The sequence below is a fragment of the Elaeis guineensis genome, chromosome 13 (genome assembly GCF_000442705.2).
Source record: "Elaeis guineensis isolate ETL-2024a chromosome 13, EG11, whole genome shotgun sequence".
In the NCBI taxonomy this organism is placed as follows: domain Eukaryota; kingdom Viridiplantae; phylum Streptophyta; class Magnoliopsida; order Arecales; family Arecaceae; genus Elaeis; species Elaeis guineensis.
The window spans coordinates 14,522,136-14,546,025 of record NC_026005.2 but is presented as its reverse complement, the minus strand read 5'-3'; the positions used below and the strand labels follow the sequence as shown (position 1 = coordinate 14,546,025).

At 35.5% G+C, this 23,890-nt stretch overlaps 1 protein-coding gene across 4 annotated transcripts; it reads right to left on the bottom strand.

Annotated features, from left to right (window-relative positions):
• Positions 1–15,579: 15,579 nt before the first annotated feature.
• Positions 15,580–23,555, bottom strand: LOC105056468 (nuclear transcription factor Y subunit A-3). Of its 4 annotated transcripts, none has more exons than XM_029267962.2 (7): positions 23,399–23,555; positions 19,372–19,759; positions 19,221–19,277; positions 17,958–18,070; positions 17,755–17,826; positions 16,467–16,637; positions 15,580–16,226 (listed from the first exon to the last, which is right to left on the bottom strand). In XM_029267962.2, exons 2-7 carry the CDS (start codon positions 19,700–19,702, stop codon positions 15,873–15,875), a joined length of 1,098 nt encoding a protein of 365 aa, XP_029123795.1. In that variant the 5' UTR covers positions 19,703–19,759; positions 23,399–23,555; the 3' UTR covers positions 15,580–15,872. The 4 variants fall into 4 exon arrangements, with proteins under 4 accessions (XP_029123795.1, XP_029123794.1, XP_073103569.1 ...); XM_029267961.2 differs by having other exon boundaries at positions 19,372–19,770; positions 23,399–23,552; XM_073247468.1 differs by having other exon boundaries at positions 19,372–19,929; positions 23,399–23,530.
• Between the last annotated feature and the right edge of the window lie 335 nt (positions 23,556–23,890).

Below are 23,890 nucleotides of genomic sequence, written 5' to 3'. Positions count from 1 at the left end.
CAGTCTGGTAGAGCTTCGTAGGGCACGATAACCTAATCCAGATTCTCATCCAATAAAGCCCCATAGGACATGATAATCTAATTCAAATTTTAGTTCGATAAAGCCCTGTAGGGCATGATAATCTATCTGGATTTCAATTCGGTAAAGCCCCGTATGGTAAGATAATCTAATCCAGATTCCAATCCAATAAAGTCCCGTAAGGCACGATAATCTAATCCAAATTTCAGTCTGGTAAAGCTCCATAGGACAAGATAATCTAATCCGAACTTCAGTCTGATAAAGTCCTATGGGGCATGATAATCTAATCCAAATTTCAGTCTGATAAAGTTTCGTAGGGCATGATAATCTAATTCGAATTTCAGTCCAATAAAGCTTCATAGGGTACGATAATCTAATCCGAATTTCAATCCGGTAAAATCCAATAGGACACAATATCTTAATCTGAATTTCAGTCTAATAGAATCCTGAAGGACATGAATATTTATCTAAATTTTAGTCCGGTAGAGTCCCGTAAGGCACAATAACTTAATTCTGGTTTCAGTCCGATACAGCACCATAGGGCATGCGTATCCCTCCAGATTTCAGTCCGAAAGAGTCCTAAAGGACTTGATCACCACATTGGCCAATGACTTGATCACCCCATTGGCCAATGACTTGTGTCGGATATAAGATTAGAGGGGTTTTACATTGATTTCTTACTGACATGATGTTACATTGATATCTAGAGTAAGATTATCTTTAGGTTCTCTTAAAAATACTAGTTTTGGATCGAATGTTAAGGCTTAATCCATCCACGATCATGCAAATAAAGGTACACCCATTCTATTTTTAATTAATTGATGATGGATGAATTTAAAGCTACTAGTCTTTGATTCTGTTGAATTAGTTATCGATTTTCGATTTTGCTGATTTACAAAGATATGTATATTTATTTCATCTTGACAAATGATAAGGTTTGCTAGACTATATGACTCAAATACACTTGAGAAAATATCCTTTGCATTGATATTTAAAGAAGTTACAAAGATAGAAACCCACATCAGGTTTATATACTTTAGAAAAGAAAAAAAGAAAAATAAAAAGACCTGTATCAGGTCGGTACATCCCGAGAAGAAAAAAAAATTTATTAAATAATCACTGATGCAATGGAGCTCTCCTTAGTCGATTCCTTCTTAGGTTTCTCTGACTTCTCGGTATCAGTATTGGTAGGTTCCACGACTGGGGTAGGCTCCAGTTTCTTGCCGGCCTCGAGATCTTTAATCTCTGTTGGGGGTACCATGGATATAGGCTCCGCAGTGATAGCTTCTGTTGTGTTCACCTCGATAGTTTGTCGACCTAACTCCTTTGCTGGCTCCTCTGTCGCTTCAGGGTGCGAGTCAAGATCCCCCTTCACGCCCATCTCGACAGCCACCTTTAGAGTGACCTTGGAGATGTCCACCTCGAAATATAGCTTCTTAATCAAATTACGGCATTGGCTGAAGGCGTAGTCATACGTGCCCTTGGAGCTTTCGGATACTTCATCCTCGAACTCCTGGGAAGCCTTATACAGTTCCACTGTCTTTGCCGCCTTGTCCTACTCTTTTTTTATTTGTATCTTCAAGGCCTCAATGGCCTTCTCGTGGGTTTTATTGACTTTTTCTACCTCTTTAAGCCTCAACTCCAATTCTTTATTTTTCTCAGCAAGAGTATGCAGGTCAAAGATCTTTTTCTCTTGCTCATTTACTTTTCGCTGAAGATCTAACAGGTTCTAGTTATTTTCCTTTAACACCTTCAGCTTTTCCTCAAGTTGGTGTTTGAGTCCGATGGCAAGTTTGGACTCCTTCTTCTTCTCCTCTTGGAGGATGATTAAATTGACGTCCATGGCCTCTTTATTCTTTAGCAGGTAGATCATGTTCTTATACATGACTTTAAAATCTATAGCGATCTGCAGGACAAGAGATTCAGATCGATCATAAACTAAAGTAAGAAAAAAAGAAGAAAAAAATACTTACATGCATGACTTGTTCAAATTCATGGTTGACGACCTCCTCTAGTTTATTCTTTCGATATACGTCCAACTAGATGGTCGGTATGACAGATTTGAGGAGATCTCGATCTAGTCGAGGTCACTCTAAGAGTAATATTTTTGTGACAGCATCCTCTTCAGCCGAACTTGACGGTGCCCCAAAGAATGTGGTTAGTTTGTGCCCAGGCTCTTTGGAGGGTGGTGCAGGTGGGGCGTTATTGTTTTTAATCCCCACCCCAGTAGGTTGGCGAGGGGGCTCCAATGACAATACCCAAGGAGAGTTCTGTGATCCCTGGGAGGCTTCACTTTTCCTCGAGATGATTGGGGAGGGGGTCGCTGATGAGAATTGAGATGGCGCCGGGGCAAGAAGAGGGTCCACACCTTTAACCCTTTTTGGTGTAGGAACAGTAGCAGATGATTTCAGTTGGTCCTTCCTCTTTCTTTTCTCCATCTGTGCTGGATTGAACCTCATCTCTGCATCATATATATATTTTAGAACATTGAAGACAAAAGGGAGAAGTTAAAAATAAAATAGTTCGGTCTTACCTCGAGGAGAATACAAACTGATTCCCGCATCATACCATGCCTGATCATTTATCAAAGTGGAGAGCTTTGGTGTTTTGGTGGTGATCAGAGTTAAGTGAGCCATCTCATCTCCGGAGAGAATTTTATTATGAGAATTATGTTTGGTATCCGGACGCCCCCATGAAGTCCTAAAATCTCATGGAATGGGAGCTCGAACAAAGAAAAAATTATCTTTCCAGTTGTAAATGGAAGAAGGTAGACTAGGTCTAAATTTATAACTCTTTCGAGGTGAGAAGTATGACCAATCCTTCTTAGTCGGGTGCCTTTTTAAAAGGATGAGAGATCTAAACAAGAAGATCCTAAGATCTATATGAAAAAAGTCGCACATGATGATAAATACTATAATCATCCTAATTTCATTTGGAGTCATTTGAGTGGGGTGGACCCTATAGAAACTAAAGACATTACAGAAAAAAAGATGCAATGGAAATCATAGGTCGAATCAAAGAGACTCATCATAAAAGGCTATGCAGCCTCAGGAGGTTCAGAGACTCTATCTTCCCAATTTGACACTAGCATTTTATATTCATCGGGTATGTCATATTTATCTCTAAAGGTTGTAAAGTTTTCCTTGATCAAGACAGATCTCTTTGTCTCTGGATCGAGGTAGTCCGTGAGACCACGTATGAGAGATTCTGCACTATGATCTGAACTCTCCTCACCTTCCTGAGATACATTTCCTACCTCTATGGCCAATAGGGGCTGGGTCGACCTAACTTGTGGCTTATCTATGGTCTCGTTCTCCTTCCTAATTCTATGGGACATGTTTCTCAAAAAAAAAAGTATAAAAAAAAAAGAAGACTTGAAAGAAGAAGAGGGGCTACCTTACAGTTGAAAAAGAGCGAATGAGGAAGGACTAGTATCTAAAAAAGATAGATGAAATTCTTTCAAGAGATGAAATGGACTCCTCTTCTCTTACTCCGGTGAAGCTCCTCACTGTCTCCGATGATCGTTCAGCATTGAGAAGCTTCTGAAAATATTTCGACAGCACCTCCGCAAGATAACAGAGAAAGTGAACAGTGATCGGGGGGCATAAATCTTTTATAGGTGAGCCGACGGTCAAGATTAACTGGTCTCCTTGTTGATTTGTGCCACTTGGCGCCAATCCAATGCTAGGTCAGACGGCGGTTAGGTGCACCTCCCCTCAAATTTTGCCACAATGGATCAATCCATGCCCAAGCTGATAAGCCAACCAAGCATTGACATTTATTGCACTCTTATTTGATATTTTCGAATCATCTGTCCCAGTAATGATAAGGAAAGATATGACGGATCATTTTCTGAAAGGTCAAGTCTCTTCGTTTTCAACCAAATAATTAATTTTTATGCTCTCAAGATGCGATGCATTTATTCCAGGCGGCAGCAGCATCAGTCCAAAAAATCTTAAGGTAAAATGGAGATAAGATCTCCGACCGATGAAAATCAGATCGAAAATTCAAGCGTGGAGATAAGATCTTCTAACCGATGAAAATCAGATCGAAAATTCAAGAGTGGAGATAAGATCTCCTAGTCGGTAAACAACCAAGTCGAAGCAAACATGAAGATAAGATCTCCTGGACGGTAGATAATCGGATCAGAAAAGGCTTTTTCGAAAGTAAAACATCCCAATTGGTAAAATCCAGCCTTTATGGCAAATGCTTCTCAAATTGATTAAAATACTATTTTACGAAGATACTCTTATTTTCTTGTCCGATCAAAAAATTATCACCTCTCAGACATAGGAAGTGGGGGGCAAAGTATTGGTGCATTAAACCAGTCTCGAGACATGTGGCCTCATCATACGAGATCAAAAAAATATCAATCTTAAAGCATCAGATCCTAGCATACCAATTTACCTGTAAGTAGATTCAGATCGGTATTTTATTAGGTTGAATAACAGGCATCCTTATATATTCTATTCGGATGACGTCTCAATTAATAAAGAAATATTGAAGTCGGGTATTTACCGATCTGAATTCTGATATCTTTATCCAGAATGAATATTATGGCATCTCTATTTCACTCCAGTCATCTATCGAGGTGAGCTATTATTGTGACGAACTTAATCATTTTGCAAACACCCACGACGGTTTCCTCAACCAGGTCACAGCTGGCCACGATCTCATATCCAGCTCATATACACAGCTGTACGCCAACTCACTTATAGGTGGCTCTCTAACCATCTAACATATTTTTTTAACAGTCTAATAAACTCTAAAACGACATTATCATCCCCTCAATAAATAGATGGTCAGAGATCCTCCATTGGTAAATTTTGCTTTTTGAAACTAGGAGAAATTCTGTTAGTAGAAAATTGAGCCAAACTCTTAACTCCTATCCAGTTTTTCTTTAGTTTTATTTAATTTCTCTTGCTCTACCATTCTTTTCCACCTCTGTTCTCAAGGCTCGAATTGACTTTAGCATTGGAGGATAAAGAACCAGAGGATCTCCCCAATTTTTTGACTAATTTTGCAGATTGAAAATTTTTTTATCAGATTATAAAGATTGCTTCAGTCCAATCTCACTCTCAGATTTTAAGCCCTGAAGCAACATATATATATATATATATATATATATATATATATATATATGTGTGTGTGTGTGTGTGTGGAAATTAATGGCCAAAATTTTAGTATTTATTAGTGGTGATTAAAATATTTCCAAGTGAAAAGTTAAAATTATGGATGTATTCATATCAGATGATAATGACATATTTTTGTTAACCATATCCGATATTAATGATATTTATCCTAAAAGTAATCAAAATTTATGCATGTATCCATTGGTTCTAGAATTTGTCCAAATAAAAAAATAAAATTATTTTAAATCTATATTAAACAAAATCAGATACTTTGAATGATATATAATCTCATCCATAATATTTGGTATTCCCAAATAAAAAAATATTTAATGAGTTTTAGCCAAAATCTTCATATACTATTAGTGCATTTCTAAAAAGAAGCATTTTGAAATAATTTCAAATTTATCTTATTTTTAATGGCAGTTAAGTAAAATCGGATTATTACAACATTAATGCTAAAATATATATATAAATTTTGAAGTTATTCCAAATTTGTTTTTACTGTAATTAGATTTTTTTAATGTAAAGATATTAATTTTAGAGTCCAATCCGCAACATAAAATATTTTCAACTAAAGAAATTTAGTCAAAATATTACTATACAAAAATTTAGCCAAGATTTTCTTTTTCCTTGCTGGCAAGTAGGAAAAAAAAATTCAATAAAGACATTCTCAAATTATTCCAAATTAAATTTAGCATTAATTAATTATATAATTTTTTTATAAATAATTAATTAGATGATTAACGGTGAAATCTCGAAGATTTCCTCCCACAGCGCCATTCAAAAACCAACACCCCGGAAAATCCTAAAGCCCTCAGAAATTTTTTTCTTTTTTTTTTTTTTTTTAAAGGAAACGGAGGCCGAAAAGCAGCCTCCTGAAATTTTTTTCTAACGCCCACAGAATCATGGTTCTTAAATGATAATGAATAAATCATCAAGTATATACCAAAAAAAAAAAAAAAAGAGCAAGTGATAAACAAATAGGGTATGCTAAATACTTGCATCCTTCATCAAAAAAATTACATACATGCATGCATCAAGTGATACAATTACATGGTCATGGTTCATGCATCAAAGTGATTATAAATACATAGTTCTCTAGTCTATTTCATCCAAAAAAAAAAAACAACAAACAGAGCTAATCTTGAACAATTAACATAGTCTTGCTACGGTCTCTCGCACAAGAGATGGCCAGGTTCTCCTTCTTTGTTTTGGTCTTCCTCCTCGTTGTCTCGGGTACGTTTGTTCTAACTATGGTCACGTACTGCTCTTCTAATCCATAGATTATCTTTCTATGATGTTTTTGAAAACTATTCAAATGACTTTTTCCATTAAATGAGTTCAATGGAAAGTTCTCATCTTTTCTGAGAAGAAAATGATGAAGATCAAAGGAAAATGTATATAAAAAAATAGATGAGATCTACAAAAGTTTCATTAAATTGTTTTCCATCAAAATTGTTTTGGAAATGCTATAACTTTAAGTTAAGAAAATGAGCTTGTGATAACTATGACTCTGCTGCTTTTCTTTTTCTTTTTTTTGTTGGTGAAAAAATTTGTAGATTTTACTGTTGCATATTTTACTCCATTTTATAGATGTACATTATGTTGCATGCTATATTATATCTTATAGATATAATATTAGGTTTAATTAGACTTGTTGGTGTTTAATATGATTTATAATGGAGACAGATCAGTTCAACCAAGATGGTGCCATTCCCACGCTGCATCTTTATAAAAAAAAAAATAGAAATAAGATGAGAGACATATTTGGTTGGGAAAGGTTGGTATCTGAAATTGGAATGGAAATTATTTACCCTCGTTCCAGCCATTTAGTTGAGGAAGTGCCATTTTGATTTGAAGAGGAGAAAATCAAAGGATTTAAATTATCCATTTCGATTTTAGATACGGACCAGTTATGTCATGAATCATGTTCATTCTGATTCGCGTCGCGTTTGAATCAATTTTGATTTTAATTTTTATTTCAATAATGAATCAAATACATCATAAATTTATTTTTCTATTGAGTTGCTTGTATATTCATGCAAATTTAATGCTCGGGCATTGTGACACGTTTCAGTTGAGAACTTGGTGCCTAAGGTGAGCGCAGACGTGTGTGATTTCACCGTTATGGACCGTGGCTGCACCGCCAAAGCTTGCGCTCTGAAATGCTGGGACCTGGGATACCGTGGAGATGCAGTATGTTTTGAAAATCTTGCGACTAACGACTTGGGATGTATGTGTGTCGATGACTGTGCTGCACATCCTCCAATGAGCCAAGAATATCTGGAATAAGTTGGGATTTTGTAGAGACTTGATTCATAGTCACAATAAATACCTCCCATAGCTACATTTTTTGGCCTTTGTTATGGCTGGTGAAAGTTTATGTTTTTTTTTTTTGCTCTTCTCTTTTTTTCCTTTTTCTACCGGGAAAATTCCGCCCAGTGGGCTTGCAATGAGGAAGCGAATTGCTTAGCAGGCTTTGTGATTTTTGAAATGATTTTGGACATGCGGTGTCTCCAAATATATGAACTATCAGATGAAATCAAATATCATATCATATAATCATGCACACACAAATCCTCTACAGTATACCACATGGTGCGATGCACTGCATGCACCATCCATCACTTGATTGATGGTGCGTGTGACCGTATGTACGTGCACGTGCAGCCACGTACAGCCATCAATCATGCAATGGATAAATGCACCACACCGTACGATGCAATATAGTATCATATAGTACTGTGGAGGATTCACATCCTATAATCATACAATGAATCCAAAATTTTTTTGGCACAGACAGTTATTTAGTAGAAAATTAGACAAAAAAATATGCATTTAATTACTCTTATTAGAAACTGCATCTTTCGAAATTAACTAGCACTTTATCGAGCAATTAAGATACACATCTGTCTCACTATATTTGACTCTTTATCTACATTAAACGATCTGTGGGGTCAGGTTGGATTTTAAAATTAGACTCATTTCATTTTATGGGTGAGATTTGAATTTATGGAATTCAAACCCGACCAACAATCCAATCCGATCCGATCTAATCCAAACTTAATATCGGACCCAAATGGCCGAATCCATTCATAAGTCCCGTCCATTAGTATTATGAGATTTGTAGCTTAATACATTTCATTATGATTTATAGCTTTGTATATTTTGTCACGATGGTTTTCATGATTTAGATAAATATATAGTTAGATTTAGAGGACGTCTCAATATCAAATCTTGATTTTTTTTTTTTTTATCTTCAAGTGAATTTTTTTTTTATTTGCAAGGGTCATGAGGACGCACTTAATTGTAGTTAATGCTTTATGTGGTGCCATCTTGATTTTCAATCTGAAAGTGCTAACGACCTCCTCTCCCTTCTCATTTAAATTATAAATCTAAATACGATGATTTATAATTGATACATCTTTTGATGAATATAATGCATGCAATATTGAAATGTTAGAAGATCCAATAATATGTTTTCAACTATTTTAGAAGATCAATTATTAACAGCATCTATGAAATACATATTTTTTTTGAGTTAAATTGTTTAAAAATTTTATTTGGTTACTTAGGAAGTGAGACCGAAGAGACTTAGGAAGGGGTCATTGCCCAATTAAATAAAAGAACTTAGAAGAAGGAAAAAAATAAAGTTTAGTGGAAAGAAATAGATGAAATTATAGATTATTATTATAGTTAAAAAAATAGGTGCAGCTGTTTTGCGGGATTATAGATCCAGATTTGAATTGGACCCAAATTTTATAGAGTAAGACCAGATTATATATGGACTTGACCCGGATCGAATGATTCATTAGGACAATTTTTGTCTATGGACTCGACTTGATCTGAGCCGATTTTCTATTAGATTGGATCTAGTTGCAACATTAGGATCCGATTAAGTAATGAGATTGGATCGGGATCACTCATGATCCAATCTGATCTAACCCATTTGCACCCCAACACTTGTCAAAAACATCGTGAATGGGAAAAGTTAATCTATAGGTCTCGATGGATCTTTAGTTGTGGATTGAAAAAAATATATTATATAGTGATATATAGAAATTAATCATAGAAGACCAAAATTTTAATATTTATTAGTGGTGCATAAAATATTTTTAAATAAAAAATTAAAATTATTCCAAATGACATTGATCTCAAATACAATGTTAGATATAGAAATTAATCATATCAGATAATAGACATTTATTTCAAAAGCAATGTTAGATATAAAAGTTAATCATATCAAATATTAATGACATTTATCCCAAAGGAAATCAAAATTTATGCATGTATCCATTGGTTCTAGAATTTGTCCAAAAAAAAAAAATTATTCCAAATCCATATTAAAAAAAAAATCAGATACTTTGAATGATATATAATCTCATCCAAAGTCTTTAGCATTCCTAATTAAAAAAAATTATGTAAAGAGTTTTAGCCAAAATTTTCATATATATGTAGGGCATGTCCACAAAAAACAAAAAAAGCACTTTGAAATTATTTCAAATTTATATTATTTCTAATGAGATATCTCGGTTATATATTGTAGTTAAGCAAAACCGGATTATTACAACATTAATCCCAAATTATATGTAAAAATTTTAAAGTTAATCCAAATTTGTTTTAACCGTAATTAGATTTTTTTTTTTGACATAAATAAAGGTATTAATTTAAGAATCCAATCCGCAATATAGAATATTTGCAACTAAGAAATTTTGTCAAAATATTACTATACAAAAATTTAGCCGAAATTTTCGTTTTGCTTGCTGGCAATTAGGATAAAAAAAAGGCATTCTAAAATTATTCCAAATTGAAATTAGCGTTACTTAACTAGATAATTTTTTTTATAAACAATTAATTAGATGATTAATGATGAAATCTCGAAGATTTCCGGCCGCTGCGCCATCCAAAAACCAACACCCCGGAAAATCCTAACGCCCGCAGAATTTTTTTTTTCTTTTTTGTTTTTTTTTTTTGGAAAACGGAGGCCAAAAAGCAGCCACCTGAAATTTTATTCTAACGCCCACAGAATCATGGTTCCCAAATAGGGGATACTAAATACTTGTATCTTTCATGAAAAAAAAAATTACATACATGCATGCATCAAGTGGTACAGTAACGTCGTCATGGTTCATGCATCAAAGTGATTATAAATACATGGTTATCCTGTCTATTTCATCCAAAAAAAAGGGAAGCAAAACAGAGCTAGTCTTGGACAATTAACATAGCCTTGCTACAACCTCTCGCGCAAGAGATGGCCAGGTTCTCCTACTTTGTTTTGGTCTTCCTCCTCGTCGTCTCGGGTACGTTCATTCTAACCATCTTCATGCGCTGCTCTTTTAACCCATAGAATATTCATCTTTCTATGATATTTTCGAAAACTAATTCAAATGACTATCTCCATTAAACGAGTTCAATGGAAAGATCTAATCTTTTCTGAGTAAAAAATGGCGAAGTTCAATGGAAAATGGATATACAAAATAGATGAGGTCTACAAAAGTTTTGTTAAATTGTTTTCCATCAAAATTGTTTTGGAAATGCTATAACTAAAGTTGCAGATTTTACTGTTACATATTTTACTCCATTTTATGGATGTATATTATGTTATATTATATCTTATAGATATAATATTGTGTTAGTTGAGACTTGTGGGTGTTTGATATAATTTATAATGGAGAGGATCCATGTTTAATCAAGATGGTGCTTTACCAAAAAAAAAGAAAACCAAGATGGTGCCATTCCCACACTATATCTTTGTTAACCAAGGGGAAATAAGATAAGGACGTACCTGGTTAAGTAGAGTTGGGATTTGAAATGGGAATAGGAATGGATAATTCACATTCAGTTATTTGCTTGTGAAAAGAAAAATGATAATGATTCAATCCCTCCAAAATCCAATCCTAAATTTCCTTCAAAGATTAATCATCCGATTTCTGATGTGAATCAAATATTTCAAAAAATATGATCATTCCAACAGATTCTAATTCTGATTTTTGTTTCAGTCATGAATCAAATATATGCTAAATGTATTTTCTATTGACTTATATATCTATACAAATTTAGTATTTGGATATTGTGATATATTTTAGTTGAGATCTTGGTGCCCAAGGTGAGAGCGTATGGATCTTGGCTGCAATGCCAAAACTTGCACTACGAAATGCTAGAACTTTTGGAGATGTAATATGTTTTAAAAATCTTAGGATAAATTATATTTCTTATCTTTGAACTAAATCAGATTTTCTTAAATGGTTCATAAACTACAAAAAGCTAAAGTTTAGTCCCCAAACTATCTGAATCGGCTCGGATATGATTTTGATGGTTTTCTCTCATTGAAAGTCCGATATGGCAATTGCTGGTGCTTATGTGGCATTTATATAGTATTAAGATTAAAAAAGAATAAAAAGATCATTGATGTAGCACAATAATGATTCTTTCTTCTCTAATCATATTTTTTCTTTTTCTTCTCTAGTTATCTTTCAATCTCCCTTCTTTGAAGAAGATGGAACTATGGAAGAAAGGGGATTTGGAATGGAAGAAGAAGATGAAATCGATGCCGACTCGGTTGGAGGCATTGGGAGAAGATGATGGGAGACGAGTGGAGGAGCAAAAGAGGATAAGACCATAAAGAAAAGGGGGTCTTCATTCTTTTTCTTCTTTTTTCATTAGAATTTTTGAAATGAGAAAAAGAGAAAATAGATCTTAAGAGGAGATAGGTGCGTAGGAAGAGTTCAAGATATGGAATGATGAGATATAAAGAAGAAAGAGTTGGAAGGGAGAAGGAAGATAGGGCAAATGGAGGGAAAGGGGCTATAGAGGGATGGTGCAACGGGGAAGAGGAGGTGATGGAGGGAAAAAGGTTTTTTCTCTTTTTTTTTTTTTCCTATTACGATTTTAGGATAAGAAGAAGATAGATGGGAAGAAGATGAAGTTAGGGATTTAGCTATGTTATTAGCATTTTTTAAAATATTTTAATTCACACGTTAACTCTGATTTGAGCCATGCAAGCAAAATTTATCCAACATAACTATCAAAATTTGCCAAATCGGACTTCGGGTGAGAGAAAACCATGAGAATTACATCTAAGGATAATATTAAAGCAGTTTAGATAGTTTGGATATTAAACTTTAGCTTTTTATAATTTATAGACTTTTTAAGAAAATGTGATTTAGTTCAGAGTTCGAATATAATTTATCCAAAATCTTAAAATTAATGACTTAGGATGTATGTGCACCGATGACTGTGCTGCACATCCTTGATGAACTAAAAATAGTTATTATCTGGAATAAGTGGAGAACTGGGATTTTGTACGCCATACATGGATAGGTTGTTCGTGGAGTTCTTTATTCTCCATTTTATCCCTGGCTATCACGAACAACTTAGTCCAGTATTCTGAGAGTGGACGAAGCATTTTCCTATCAAAAAATAAAGGCATATTATTTATTATGACTCCTGCTTTTTGCGTTATCTTGTTTTGGAATGTGTGATAGAAATGTTGTTATCGCTATTGCATTGTGTGCTCAAGACTATAGATTTCATCTCATACATGGGGACATTTTGTCTTGTTTTGATATCCCATGAGGTAATGCAGTGCAGTACACTAAGCTTGCAAAGATCTATAAACCAATAGCTTGCTTGGAATCCAATGATTTTCGCCAAAACAGGATTTTTCTTTTTTTTAAGTTTATAGAATTTTGAGGAGGAACGGAATGGCAAGAATATTTGTCGGTTTGACAATAATCTAGCTATCAGATTTTTTTTTTTCATTTAGTTTCTTAAGTTTTAAAGAGAAATAATCTCAGCTATCAAATTTTTATCTATATTCAAAATGATTTGGATATGAAATCTTAAAAGATTTTCATGGGATCAAATTAAATCTTCAAAAGAATCGCGAAGCAGCTCAAATGAAATCTCCTAAAGAATCGTGGAATACAGCTCAAACAAATCCTTACCTTACCTTCACTACATAAACCTGTCAGAAAAGACACATCAACAAATTACACCATAAATTGGATTAGATGTTAAGATCCAATATTATTAAAAGTGAAAAAACAATTGGTGGGCCTCAAAATCTAAGCTCACAGACTGTGGTACTGCCATATATCGTGAGAAATTCTCGATGATTTGCTTGCCATACTGTGTTGCACGTATCTATGCATATATAGATGTGTCATGTATGTACCTATGGGCATGTTTACGTGTTTGTCATGCATGCATTCTTTCCCTTCATGTTGTATCAAATGTGACGCTTGCAAGTTGTGATGTATTTTTTTAGTTGAGATGGTGGTGCCCAAGGTGACTGCAGACGATTGTGTCATCATTATTTCGGACCATGGCTGCACGCCTGCTTCTTGCGTGCTCGATTGTACCAGGATGGGGTACGGTGAGGAAGCTCCACAGTGTTTTCTAAACACCGATAACAACCAATGGGCATGTGCTTGTTCCTATCCATGCTGATGGAGCAATCCTGAACGAGCTTCGATCAATAAAACAATACTGTCCTTCTTTTTTGATATAATAATTTCGATAATAAAAACATTTTTGTTTAAGCACGCCTCGTTTTTATGCTCGCTCTCTCACTCTCTCTCTCTCTCTTAATGAAACGGGTGTTAGGATTTTGAAGATAAAATTCAAATTTTTTTTTCCCTCCAAAGATCTATAAAAGTTATATCTTTAGTTTAGCAAAAGATTGTCAGCCCTTTTCATGATCTTATTTTAAGAGAGGATAGCCTAATCGTATCTTGAAGTAAAATTTTTTTTAAAAAAATATCGATACAAATGTCGAAAATTTATCTTAAACAGTAATTACATGCTTTCAGATTTAAAACTCTATAAGCCAATCTAGCCGGACTTTAGATAAGTCAATTTAAAATTTTTATTTTTAAAATTGTGTTTGATAACTGGCATTCTAGGTATATTTTTTGAGTAGTAATCCAGATTGCTCTAAAGAAGAGTGACTATCTAGATTACTATTTTTTTGACAATATTACAATAAAAATTTTGGATAAAATTATTTTTAAAAAATTTCACATAAAATTCATTGTCCAACTCCCCATTCTCCCGATCCCCTCTACGTGCACCCCTAGCCCGCGGCTCCTCCGTTTTCCTTTGCCTATTCGTAGCTCCTCCGTTGTTGTCCCCCACCACCTCTCATGGCTCATCCACGCCCGTCCCCACCATCCTCACGGCTCCACATGAGCCCGCCCCCTCCCCACTCCAGTATCCGTGGTTCTTCGTAATCTCCGACCTATCACTTTCGCACACTACCACCGTACCCACGCTACTCCCGTCCCTTCTCATCATAAAATTATTAAAATATTTTAAAATTTTAATTTTATATTATCGATAATCTGATTGTCATACCAAACATATTAATCAAGATTTTCAGTAATTTTATAATAATATTATCTGTATATACTAAATATAATAATCTACATTATTGATAATTTAATGATGATAGTCTATCCAGAAGGTATTCTATATTATCTTCTAAAATTATCAAACGATACATCAAATGCAACCTAAAGGTAAAGTTTATCAAAATTGGCCGGAAAACAGCTCTCGGTTTGAAAAAACTAGTCTACGAAGGATTAATCACCCAGTTTATTAGAATAATCAAAGAAACAAAAATATTATTTTTTTGAGAGAAAAACAGACTATTTAATTTTGACCATAAGCCTAGATGGCTTAGGCCAGTTCTTAATGCTTTTATTTTTTATTGCGTTTGCGTGTATTCGTTGTACTAACATCATCATGGCAATCTGGTATATTTTGAGACCTAACATCAACGCGACGCTTGCCACGAGTTTTATAAGATATTTTATATTCTGATTTTTTTAGATTCACGTGAATTTCCGTTTTTACAAATATATATATATATATATGAAAAAATCTCACAGTTAAAAAATGAAAAAAAAGGCAAATGTGTGCTTTTTTTTTTTTTTTGGTCATAGCACCACCTCGTTGGGATGCATTTTGCTGTGCTAACATGAAGAGGCCTATCGACGAATAGCTTCAAGTTCAATAGTCTTCACATGTAAGAAATGAAACTATTCCATTTTGTTGGAGCTTAGCATCACAAACTCTTTCTTTTGATAATGGAATCCTTAGCAGCTATAAAATCCGAAATAGCCTTGGTGATTAGTTATCCAAAGAGGCTGGTCATCTATAAACAAAAAGAAATACTTCGGTGAAATGCCTGTTTGAAGAAGAATTTGATGAACAAAATTCTTACATGGAAAACCATCTCCCCACAACATTCCTTGAGGGACACATTGCCAGGTTGAACATTTAGCCAACATCCAAGAAGCCAATCACCAGTCCAATTTTCCAATTGTCATTTATGAAATGCTAGGATTATTCATGGGCATGGATGAAGCAGAGCAAATATAACACAACCTGAAGAACCATCTGGTCCATCATCAACCAACAGGTCTTTATCTGGAAATTCTCACCCTCCAAGTCAGTCCCTGAGAGCAAATCTAATATTTAGAGGATACAATTCTACATGTTCTAAACATTTAAGGATAAAATCTGAGGCACTCATAGCATCTACATATCCGTAAACATAACCAAAACAAGATGTCAAGCACTTATATTACAATGTGAAGGTTCAGTTTTCAAGTCCTTCTGAGTTTTGCTACCATTGGACAATGAAGCATTTCTGATGAAATATCATAAGCCAAGGATGAATTGCCAGGGAAACACCATTGGGCCAATTCCTATGTTTTACCGCATGATGGTGATCCGAGGTTGGGACCCGTTGCCTATCATTCCATCTCCACCTTTAGTACTCCCTCTGACATGGGACTGGAAAGCGGCAGACAAGAAGCCGAGGTGATCCTGCTGTCCTAACAACATGCCTCCACTGGTGGAAACACTTGTGACATCGGAGCCCGCAGGAGTGGCAGACGAGCCAACGGGACCATTTTCAGAGTGGAGATTAGAGCTTGAGACATTTCCAAGACCTGTGCTAACAGAAGGTTGGAGCTGCTGCTGGAGTTGCTTTGTATTTAGGAAGCGCCCACCAGATCCTCTGGCTCTTTTCATTGCATGACGATGCCGAGACTCATGAAGGTATGGCTGACAGCAAAAAAAAAGAAAGGACAGCAATTGGAAAAACTTAAGACATTTTGAACCACCATATGAAATCTTGAGATCCTCAACCACATTTCAACAGGAAAACAAGTAGAAGCTACATTGCACCGTTTTGAATTTGGTAGGGTGATCTTGGCCAAATTTTTAAGGAATCAAAGTATTGCATGTTTAACACAACATCAAACCCAAAAAGACTCAGACCAAGCTAAGATAAAAATTTTATACCTTTCGACCTTTGACAAGTTTATTTTGAGCCTCCATCTTTGCACGCAGCTGCCTCCTCCGTAGTATTGCACGGTATTGTTTTGCATTGACATAAATAGGTTCCTCTGCTGCAGGCTCAAGAGGCAGTGGAACACGAGAAGAAGGTGCAATTCCCATCATTTGGGGATGAATCTAGATGTAGTACAATAGCACAGCAGACCAAGATCAGTACAGTTGGGATGATATAGAAAACTCCTTGTCCCATAGAGAAGGAATGAAAAAAATGGTATGACTAAAAAGAGTAGTAACATGAGTTCGTGTCTGAATAATAGCAGAAATGTTAAAGTTTCTGAAGCTTCTTATGCCACTCACTCATCTAACTGACAAGAATCACAGGTTCAGGCACAAATATAAGGTAACATCAAACTGAAAGGGCAGCACGTTGACATAGACAATACAGTGGAGGAAGAACCAACGAGCTCAGAAAGAAATACACATTCGCTGAAAAATTCATTAAGTTCAACTAAACATACTTCTGACAAAAGGATGATACACTGGAATGAACTTTTGGACCCAGCTCATTCTATTTACCAATTCGAAAAGAAAAAAGTTCCGCTAAATTATGTTTTTGGACTCTATTTTGGCTTAGTTATGAAAGACAAATATTAGGATAATTGACAAAAAATATCATACAACAAGCATGTAGGCGAGAGTCATGGCTTCAAAATACTAACGCCATTCCCATCCTCGGCCCATGGTTCAATCTCTGCATTATAGCAGGTCCATATTGGCTAGATTTAAAAGCCACCTGACAAGTACTGTTGTTGATGTTTCTGTGACATAAATGCAGTTCCGATTACATTGATCTTATTGTTTCAGAAGAAGTCTTACATATCACTGAAACGTAAAAGCAAATGCCTCTTAATGATTTTTCTACAGGAACTTATTTTATAAAATATCTTTGGTTGTAGCACTAGCATTTTACTAGTAGTGATGGAATTACATAATAACCTAGAAAACCATTAAAGAATGCCCCGACTGAAACCAACATAAACCTAAGAATAAAACTCCAGATTTGCTCTTGCTATTATCTTCCAACTTTCTTTCTAGCCATATCTTCCACATTTCAGGAGAACAGTTTCCAAACAAAACCACCATTCATCACTCAAAAATCTTGATCCTACGAAAGGCATCCAAAGCAACAGGGGGCATGTATAATGAAGAGTTCAACCTTGCCTGAACAAAGGTCAAGTTGCCACGTTGTGTTGTTAAAAAGCAAAAAAGGAAGAACATGCTCAATAATACATACAATTGCGTGTGGCCCATAAGCAGCCAGCATGCCAACAAAGCTTGGATCAGCATAAGGGTAAGGGACGCAAGCCTGTTGCAAAAACACCACGAGAACCATCAAGCATATGCAGAAGCATAAACATGAATACAGACATATGTGGTTACAAAGGGTCTCAAGCAATCAAGACCATTTAAAATCTCAAGAATATGGCATCCACTTACAAAAGACTGGCTATAATCAAGTCTTGGAGTTACAAAGGCAGCTTCTGGAGTCCCCTGAGTTAAAACTGACTTCATGTGACCCTCAACCCGCTTTCCACATGTATTAGCATTACCTAAGTAGGGGAAAAAAAACAACCCTGCGTCACATGGTTTACATCTGTTGGTACAATGGCATAACACTGTGACAAAAGAAAGCCTAAGAAATAAGTTTCCAACAAATAGTTCACAACAGGTACCACCTTATATATGCATACAAGGTCAAATCAGTGACTTGGAATACCACTTACAATTGAATAAATACTAATGACTGCCAAGCAGCCAGCTTATTGCCAATAAATTGGCTGCAAAACTTCATTGCATCATGAGAACTCCCCAGACCAAAACTTGAAGAACATATTTTGTACCATTGATCATCTCTAAGATAGCACTAGGCATTTAGTCAGGTTTTTGTTTCTATGGTATACAAAAATTTTATCACATGAAGCTATACAATACATAGCTGGTTTTTAATATTACAATGCATAGCTGGCAAAACCAAAGTGAAGGAAAAAAAGACAAGAATGAATAAAAGAAGACATCATAAAGCACTTGGTTCCATTTAAAACGCCAAATTTTGAGGTTGGAACTTTTTTCAGCTGTCTTTGGGACCAGATGATTAATTTGTGTTTGGTTTCTCAGATTTTCAAGCCGAAACAGGATGAAGTGAAATTAACAGCATGTTAGCTAAAATACCGAAATATTCATTTGAATTATGATAATATGGCAGTGTCCATATCATAACAATCAACTTCACAGTTTGTTAAGGCTGTGTATAAAGCATAATCATGGTGACTGGTCCTTCTACATACATAGCAGTCAACTGAACTTTCTGTAAGATAATTCCAAGTTCCCTATCCAAATGTAATAGAATTAATACATGCCTTTATAATTAAATCAAAAGAGGTACCAGAATGCATTGGTTCGCATATACTGAACCACCTGAAGTAACACTGAGCATATGGAAGAGAAGGCAAACAAACTCATTGACAAGAAAGCCAAACTTTCTCAATATAAAACTGCACATGTTAGATTCAATTTAATTAGCAAAAATAGGAAGTAATCATGTTCACAAATGACTGCCTTTGTCTTTGTCTGTGAACAACTATTGGAAACCACAAAGAACGACTTTTATCAAGTAATGTACTTCAAAAGTAAGTACACAACCAGACAAAAAAGTGAAAATAGCAACAGTAGGAGAATTGGCTATAGAAAAACTGAGCTCACCATCACTAAGGCTTTCACACCACCATAATTTGCCAAATCTAAAGAGAAGATAAGAATCTAAAACAATCACAGTTAAATCAAAGACTCATAATTTAACAGAAGTGTGAATCATCTTGAACAGAAAAGCACGTCACGTTGATAGAGACCATACCAGCTTGTGCTGAAACACGCTGCTCATGAAGGTTGTCTTCACTTGTTCCAGACACTTCTTGATGAGATTGACCAGTTGATTGAGTTGATGATGAGTCCTGGTCAGGCATTTGACCACCCAGTTGCTTTATCTGATTACCATGTTGTGCAAGGAAGTCCATGTTCATATACAAGTTTGTGAAATAAGATGATTGTGGAAAGTGTGAACCACTTGAATTCAACCAGGACGGGCAATTATCAACACAATTTGATGCTGAACGGACCGAAGTATTCTCTGAATCTTTGTTGCTAAAGTGTTGTGTGTCATAAGACTTTACATTATTAAGAGGCATCTCTCAGTTCCACAGATATTGCAAGTTCTCAGAGATGCTACGCTCTTCTTGCTTTTACTGCAATATTGCTATAATAACATTTAAATAATGATGCATTGAAAGGAACATAAGAAAAATGCAATCCAGAATTTAAATCATCCTAAACCACTGTCACAAAGAACTTGATATATATCTTCCAGCACAATTGAAAGAATTTTTATAAAAGGGAGGACGGTCTCATTGGAAGGCTGAAATAAACATATCAAACCATACATCAGAAGTTACCAAAGTATATTAGCAACTAAATATAATGGTAAGAAAAAGCCCAATATATATCAAAGAAAATTTTTGAATTTGAATGTTAGAGTTGAACAAATACACAAAAGAACTAATAAATGGCATAAATACCTAATCTGGGAAGAAAAGCATCAAACTAAATACTAATGATCAAAATCAAACAAAGAACGCATTGCAGGTATTAGGCATAGTTCACGTCTATTGGTCAATGCAGTTCAGTTGGAAGCCTATATAGGCTATATTTTTTTCTTTAAAAAAAGTTTAGGAATAAGAACAACTAATACATTATTTTTTCAAGTTGTATATTTGAGGCATCGATATCAGACCTCATGTTTTATTAACTTGGAAAACACATAGAAGAAATTAATTAGGTGCAAGACTCCTTTGAATTATGATCCAAACAATGCCGGCATGTTCCTCCATCTTTTGTTGAGAAACAAGTTTATTGTTGTATAGTTAGGTAGAAATGCAAAGAAAAGATAGAGAGAGGAAGAAAAATAAGACAAAATTAATGGAAAGTGTGGGCACAAAATATTCATTCATTTAAATCTTAAAGTGCCCCTCTGATGATCAGAGCAAATTAACATCTACCATCAGGACAGAAAAGATCTAAAGAAAAAAGGTAACTTCTCATCCCAAATTGTGTTATTGAAAAATTGACAAATTCACTTCAAATTAGGCATAACATTTCAAAAATAGTTTACAATAAAATCTACAATAAATCTGAGCAAATCCTTCCCTTCCCACCGCACCCACCTCCACCCCACCCACCAACAATAAAAAGAAAAATAGAAAAATTACCTTTACCACAATCCAATCCCTTCCCTCTACAAGTTTACAAGAACTGCAAGAATTTTTTATTCTAATGACCCAATAAGTTGTCTGTGCCTAACAAACTCAGCAGCACTCTAGAACCTTCTCTATGCCCCTTTATAACACTCCACTCTTCTCCAAATTCTCATGTGACATGATACAATAAACTTGATCAAAGGATCCCAGGATAACTACACCAAAGTGTAATTTCACTCATAGTGTACTCCATATAACCACTCAAATATCTCCTTGGAGCGTTCAAACACGTTCCATAGCCTACTTCTAGCACTCTGCTCTTTTCTAGATTCTCCTAGGACATGTAACAAGATTCTTAGGAAAGCTATACCAAGAAAATCCCTAAATTACTGTAGTGTTTGCAGGTCACATTAACTATGACACTTCCCATTGCCCACCCAAGAGGTCCTGTAAACACTGTGCAAAATCTTTTTTCTTTCTACTAAACCACAGCTAAATCGAATCTATTGCTTGGGGTTTACATGCAATTCTCATATGTTTAATCTAAGAGGCATGTGTATACAATGTCCTGTTCATCACCATGATCCCAAATCCTCCACCACAGAACCATGCAGCATCAAAGAGAGAGAGAAACCATATGGTATCAAGAAAGAAGCAAGTCTTCATAATCCATGATGAACTACGGGGCATGTAGTTTGTGTAAGCATGATGCTTGTCTTGTTGATATTAAAAGGACTCTTGATTTTTAGAGGGATCGAACATATCACTGCTACTCAATGGTTTTCAGATGAGCCTCTGAATCTTCACAATCAATAAAAAGAAAAGAGTAAAACTTTGTTGTCTTAACATTTATGTTCAGAATCAAGACGCTTGAACAATTATGCAGGTACAACCAGAACAGCTCCATCCCAAATCTAATGGCTCATATGCTCACATTTTAACAAATGCAGGAACATCAATATGTTTTTCTTTCAACAAGCCTCACTTTTTCTTTGCACCAGTTGTCAGAAGTTTTATGATTCCTTTCATTTAATCTCCTGCAAATAGGCAAGACACATTGAATTTAGTCTTCGCTCTGTACCCTTGAGCAGAACACCAAGCTATACCAGCAAAGTGACAAGTATGCATATAATGTAATGAAAGAAGAAAGTCTCATACCAGCACCAGATTGCTCCCCTATAATATTTTTCATATGATTTATCACTTCATGTATCTCCATTAACAGCAACAACTGTTCCACAATATGGAGCTATACACAGTTTAGATAGATCCATACTGCCCTGTGCAGCAGATTGGTCTCCCAGATTAAATATAAATGCCTCTTAAATTGATGGTAGGTCAGATTAAATATAAATGCCTCTTAAATTGATGGTAGATCACTTCACAAATCCACTTTGCGACTTGCTTGCAAGCACAAGAAAGCCTACCAGTTTTCCAATTCTCTCCTCTCTATGTATTCTAAATTTATGAAAATTTGAAGCTCTTTCTTGTGACAAAGTCATGAGAATCCAAAAAACATTGAGTTTGCCATCATAGCCACGTTCACTAACTCATTTCCAGGAATATCCCGTCAACAAATGCATAACACCTTGGTCATTGAAAGTAGCAGATAAAGCATGCAAATGCAAATTAGAATGGTCAGTGAAGAAGTTGATTTATGTCCTTTCTAGGCTTCACCATTCCAAACGACAGAAATGTTAGGGCCCTAACCATATTTCAAGACAAGCAAAATTTTTCTTACAGAAAATCCAAAAACATATAGACAAAATTCTAGAAAAAGAAAAATTACATCTAGTCTTTGCCACCAAACCACCATGCTCATATACCTCCGTCCTATTTAGAATTCAGGGGTTTGTTTGTTCAAAGAAAGGGGAATGGCCTTGGCCATTGATAACAAAATGGCTCGCCGGTACATGCCCTATGATTTCAAATACTGCAATCAAAATCCAAAAATTGTAATCCAGTATGACCAATTGAGAGAGTCATCAAAAATCCCAAGCCCTAAATGCAAAATCCAGCACTCCACCAGCAAAATTGTTGGCTCTAATGTTCAGATAAAGAGAAAACCACATAAATGTGCATATACTGCAAAAGGAGCACAAACTTTTGTCAAGCTAAAAGATTCCAACCAAACAACATTCAAATCCCAACAAAAAGTAGATTAAGATGGGGGGAAAGAAAACAGATTACTTGTAAAAGTTAAAACAGAAAGCGACATACTAAAATACTGAGAGAGAAAGAGAGAGAGAGAGAGAGAGAGAGATCATTAGCATGAAGGGATCACAGAAACAAACCCAACACATCAAACAGAACCCAGAACACAGATAACAAAGGCAGAAGAGGAAATCAACAAGCCAATACGCATCACACAAGCATAATCTGCGATAAAGAAGACCAAAAATTTTACATAAAAACATAAAATAGAGACACCGAACTCTTTTGCTTTCCACCACCAAACGGAAAACTCATTCTCGTAAAAATCCCAGGACTAGGAAACAGAAACCAAAAGGAACCCAAAAGAACTCAGCAAATCACTAAACAGAGGCCAGCAGCAAAAGGCTAAAGCAGAGCAGGCCGCCAGAGCAAGGCAGAATGGTAACTAAAGGAGCGATTTTGGGGGAAGGGGAAGACCTTTTGAAGGGGGACATGTTCGCTTTCTTGGAGCCCCTCGCTCCTCCAGCCTCCCTCCCTTCCTCTCCTCCTCCCCCTCCTCCTCCTCGCCCGTCTCCTCTGCTCTGTTCTCTCTCTTCTTTCAACTAAATACTTTTAATTAATCTCTCTCTCTCTCTCTTGCCACATATACTACGCCACCTCTCTCATTTATATTTTTTCTTATCAGCTGAAAGAGACTAAATATAGGTATCTCACCACTTCCAGCACCAGTAGCCGCCCTCTACCCTGCTTTCTCTCTCCTCTGTTTTCTAATAAATTATTAGTTTTTGATGTAATCATATGCCTCTCCAAATGCCCTTGGACTTGGTGTTATTTTCTTAAATGACATGGGGGACACCTAGTCACTGCTTCCAGCCGCCACCTGTAACTTGGAGAGGTTCCAGGTGGAGGGAGTGGATGACTCATGCCCACTGTTCTCTGCTTCACAGAAAAGGACACCCAACTTAAAGA

What these genes read in the sequence shown, in the direction of transcription:
- LOC105056468 (XM_029267962.2), bottom strand. Translation starts at nt 19,702, where the DNA reads ATGCCTCTTAATAATGTAAAGTCTTATGACACACAACACTTTAGCAAC. An exon ending in CTTATGGGCCACACGCAATT is followed by an intron (nt 16,638 to 17,754) that starts GTATGTATTATT and finishes TACTACATCTAG; the next exon opens with ATTCATCCCCAAATGATGGG. An exon ending in AACTTGTCAAAGGTCGAAAG is followed by an intron (nt 16,227 to 16,466) that starts GTATAAAATTTT and finishes TTTTGCTGTCAG; the next exon opens with CCATACCTTCATGAGTCTCG.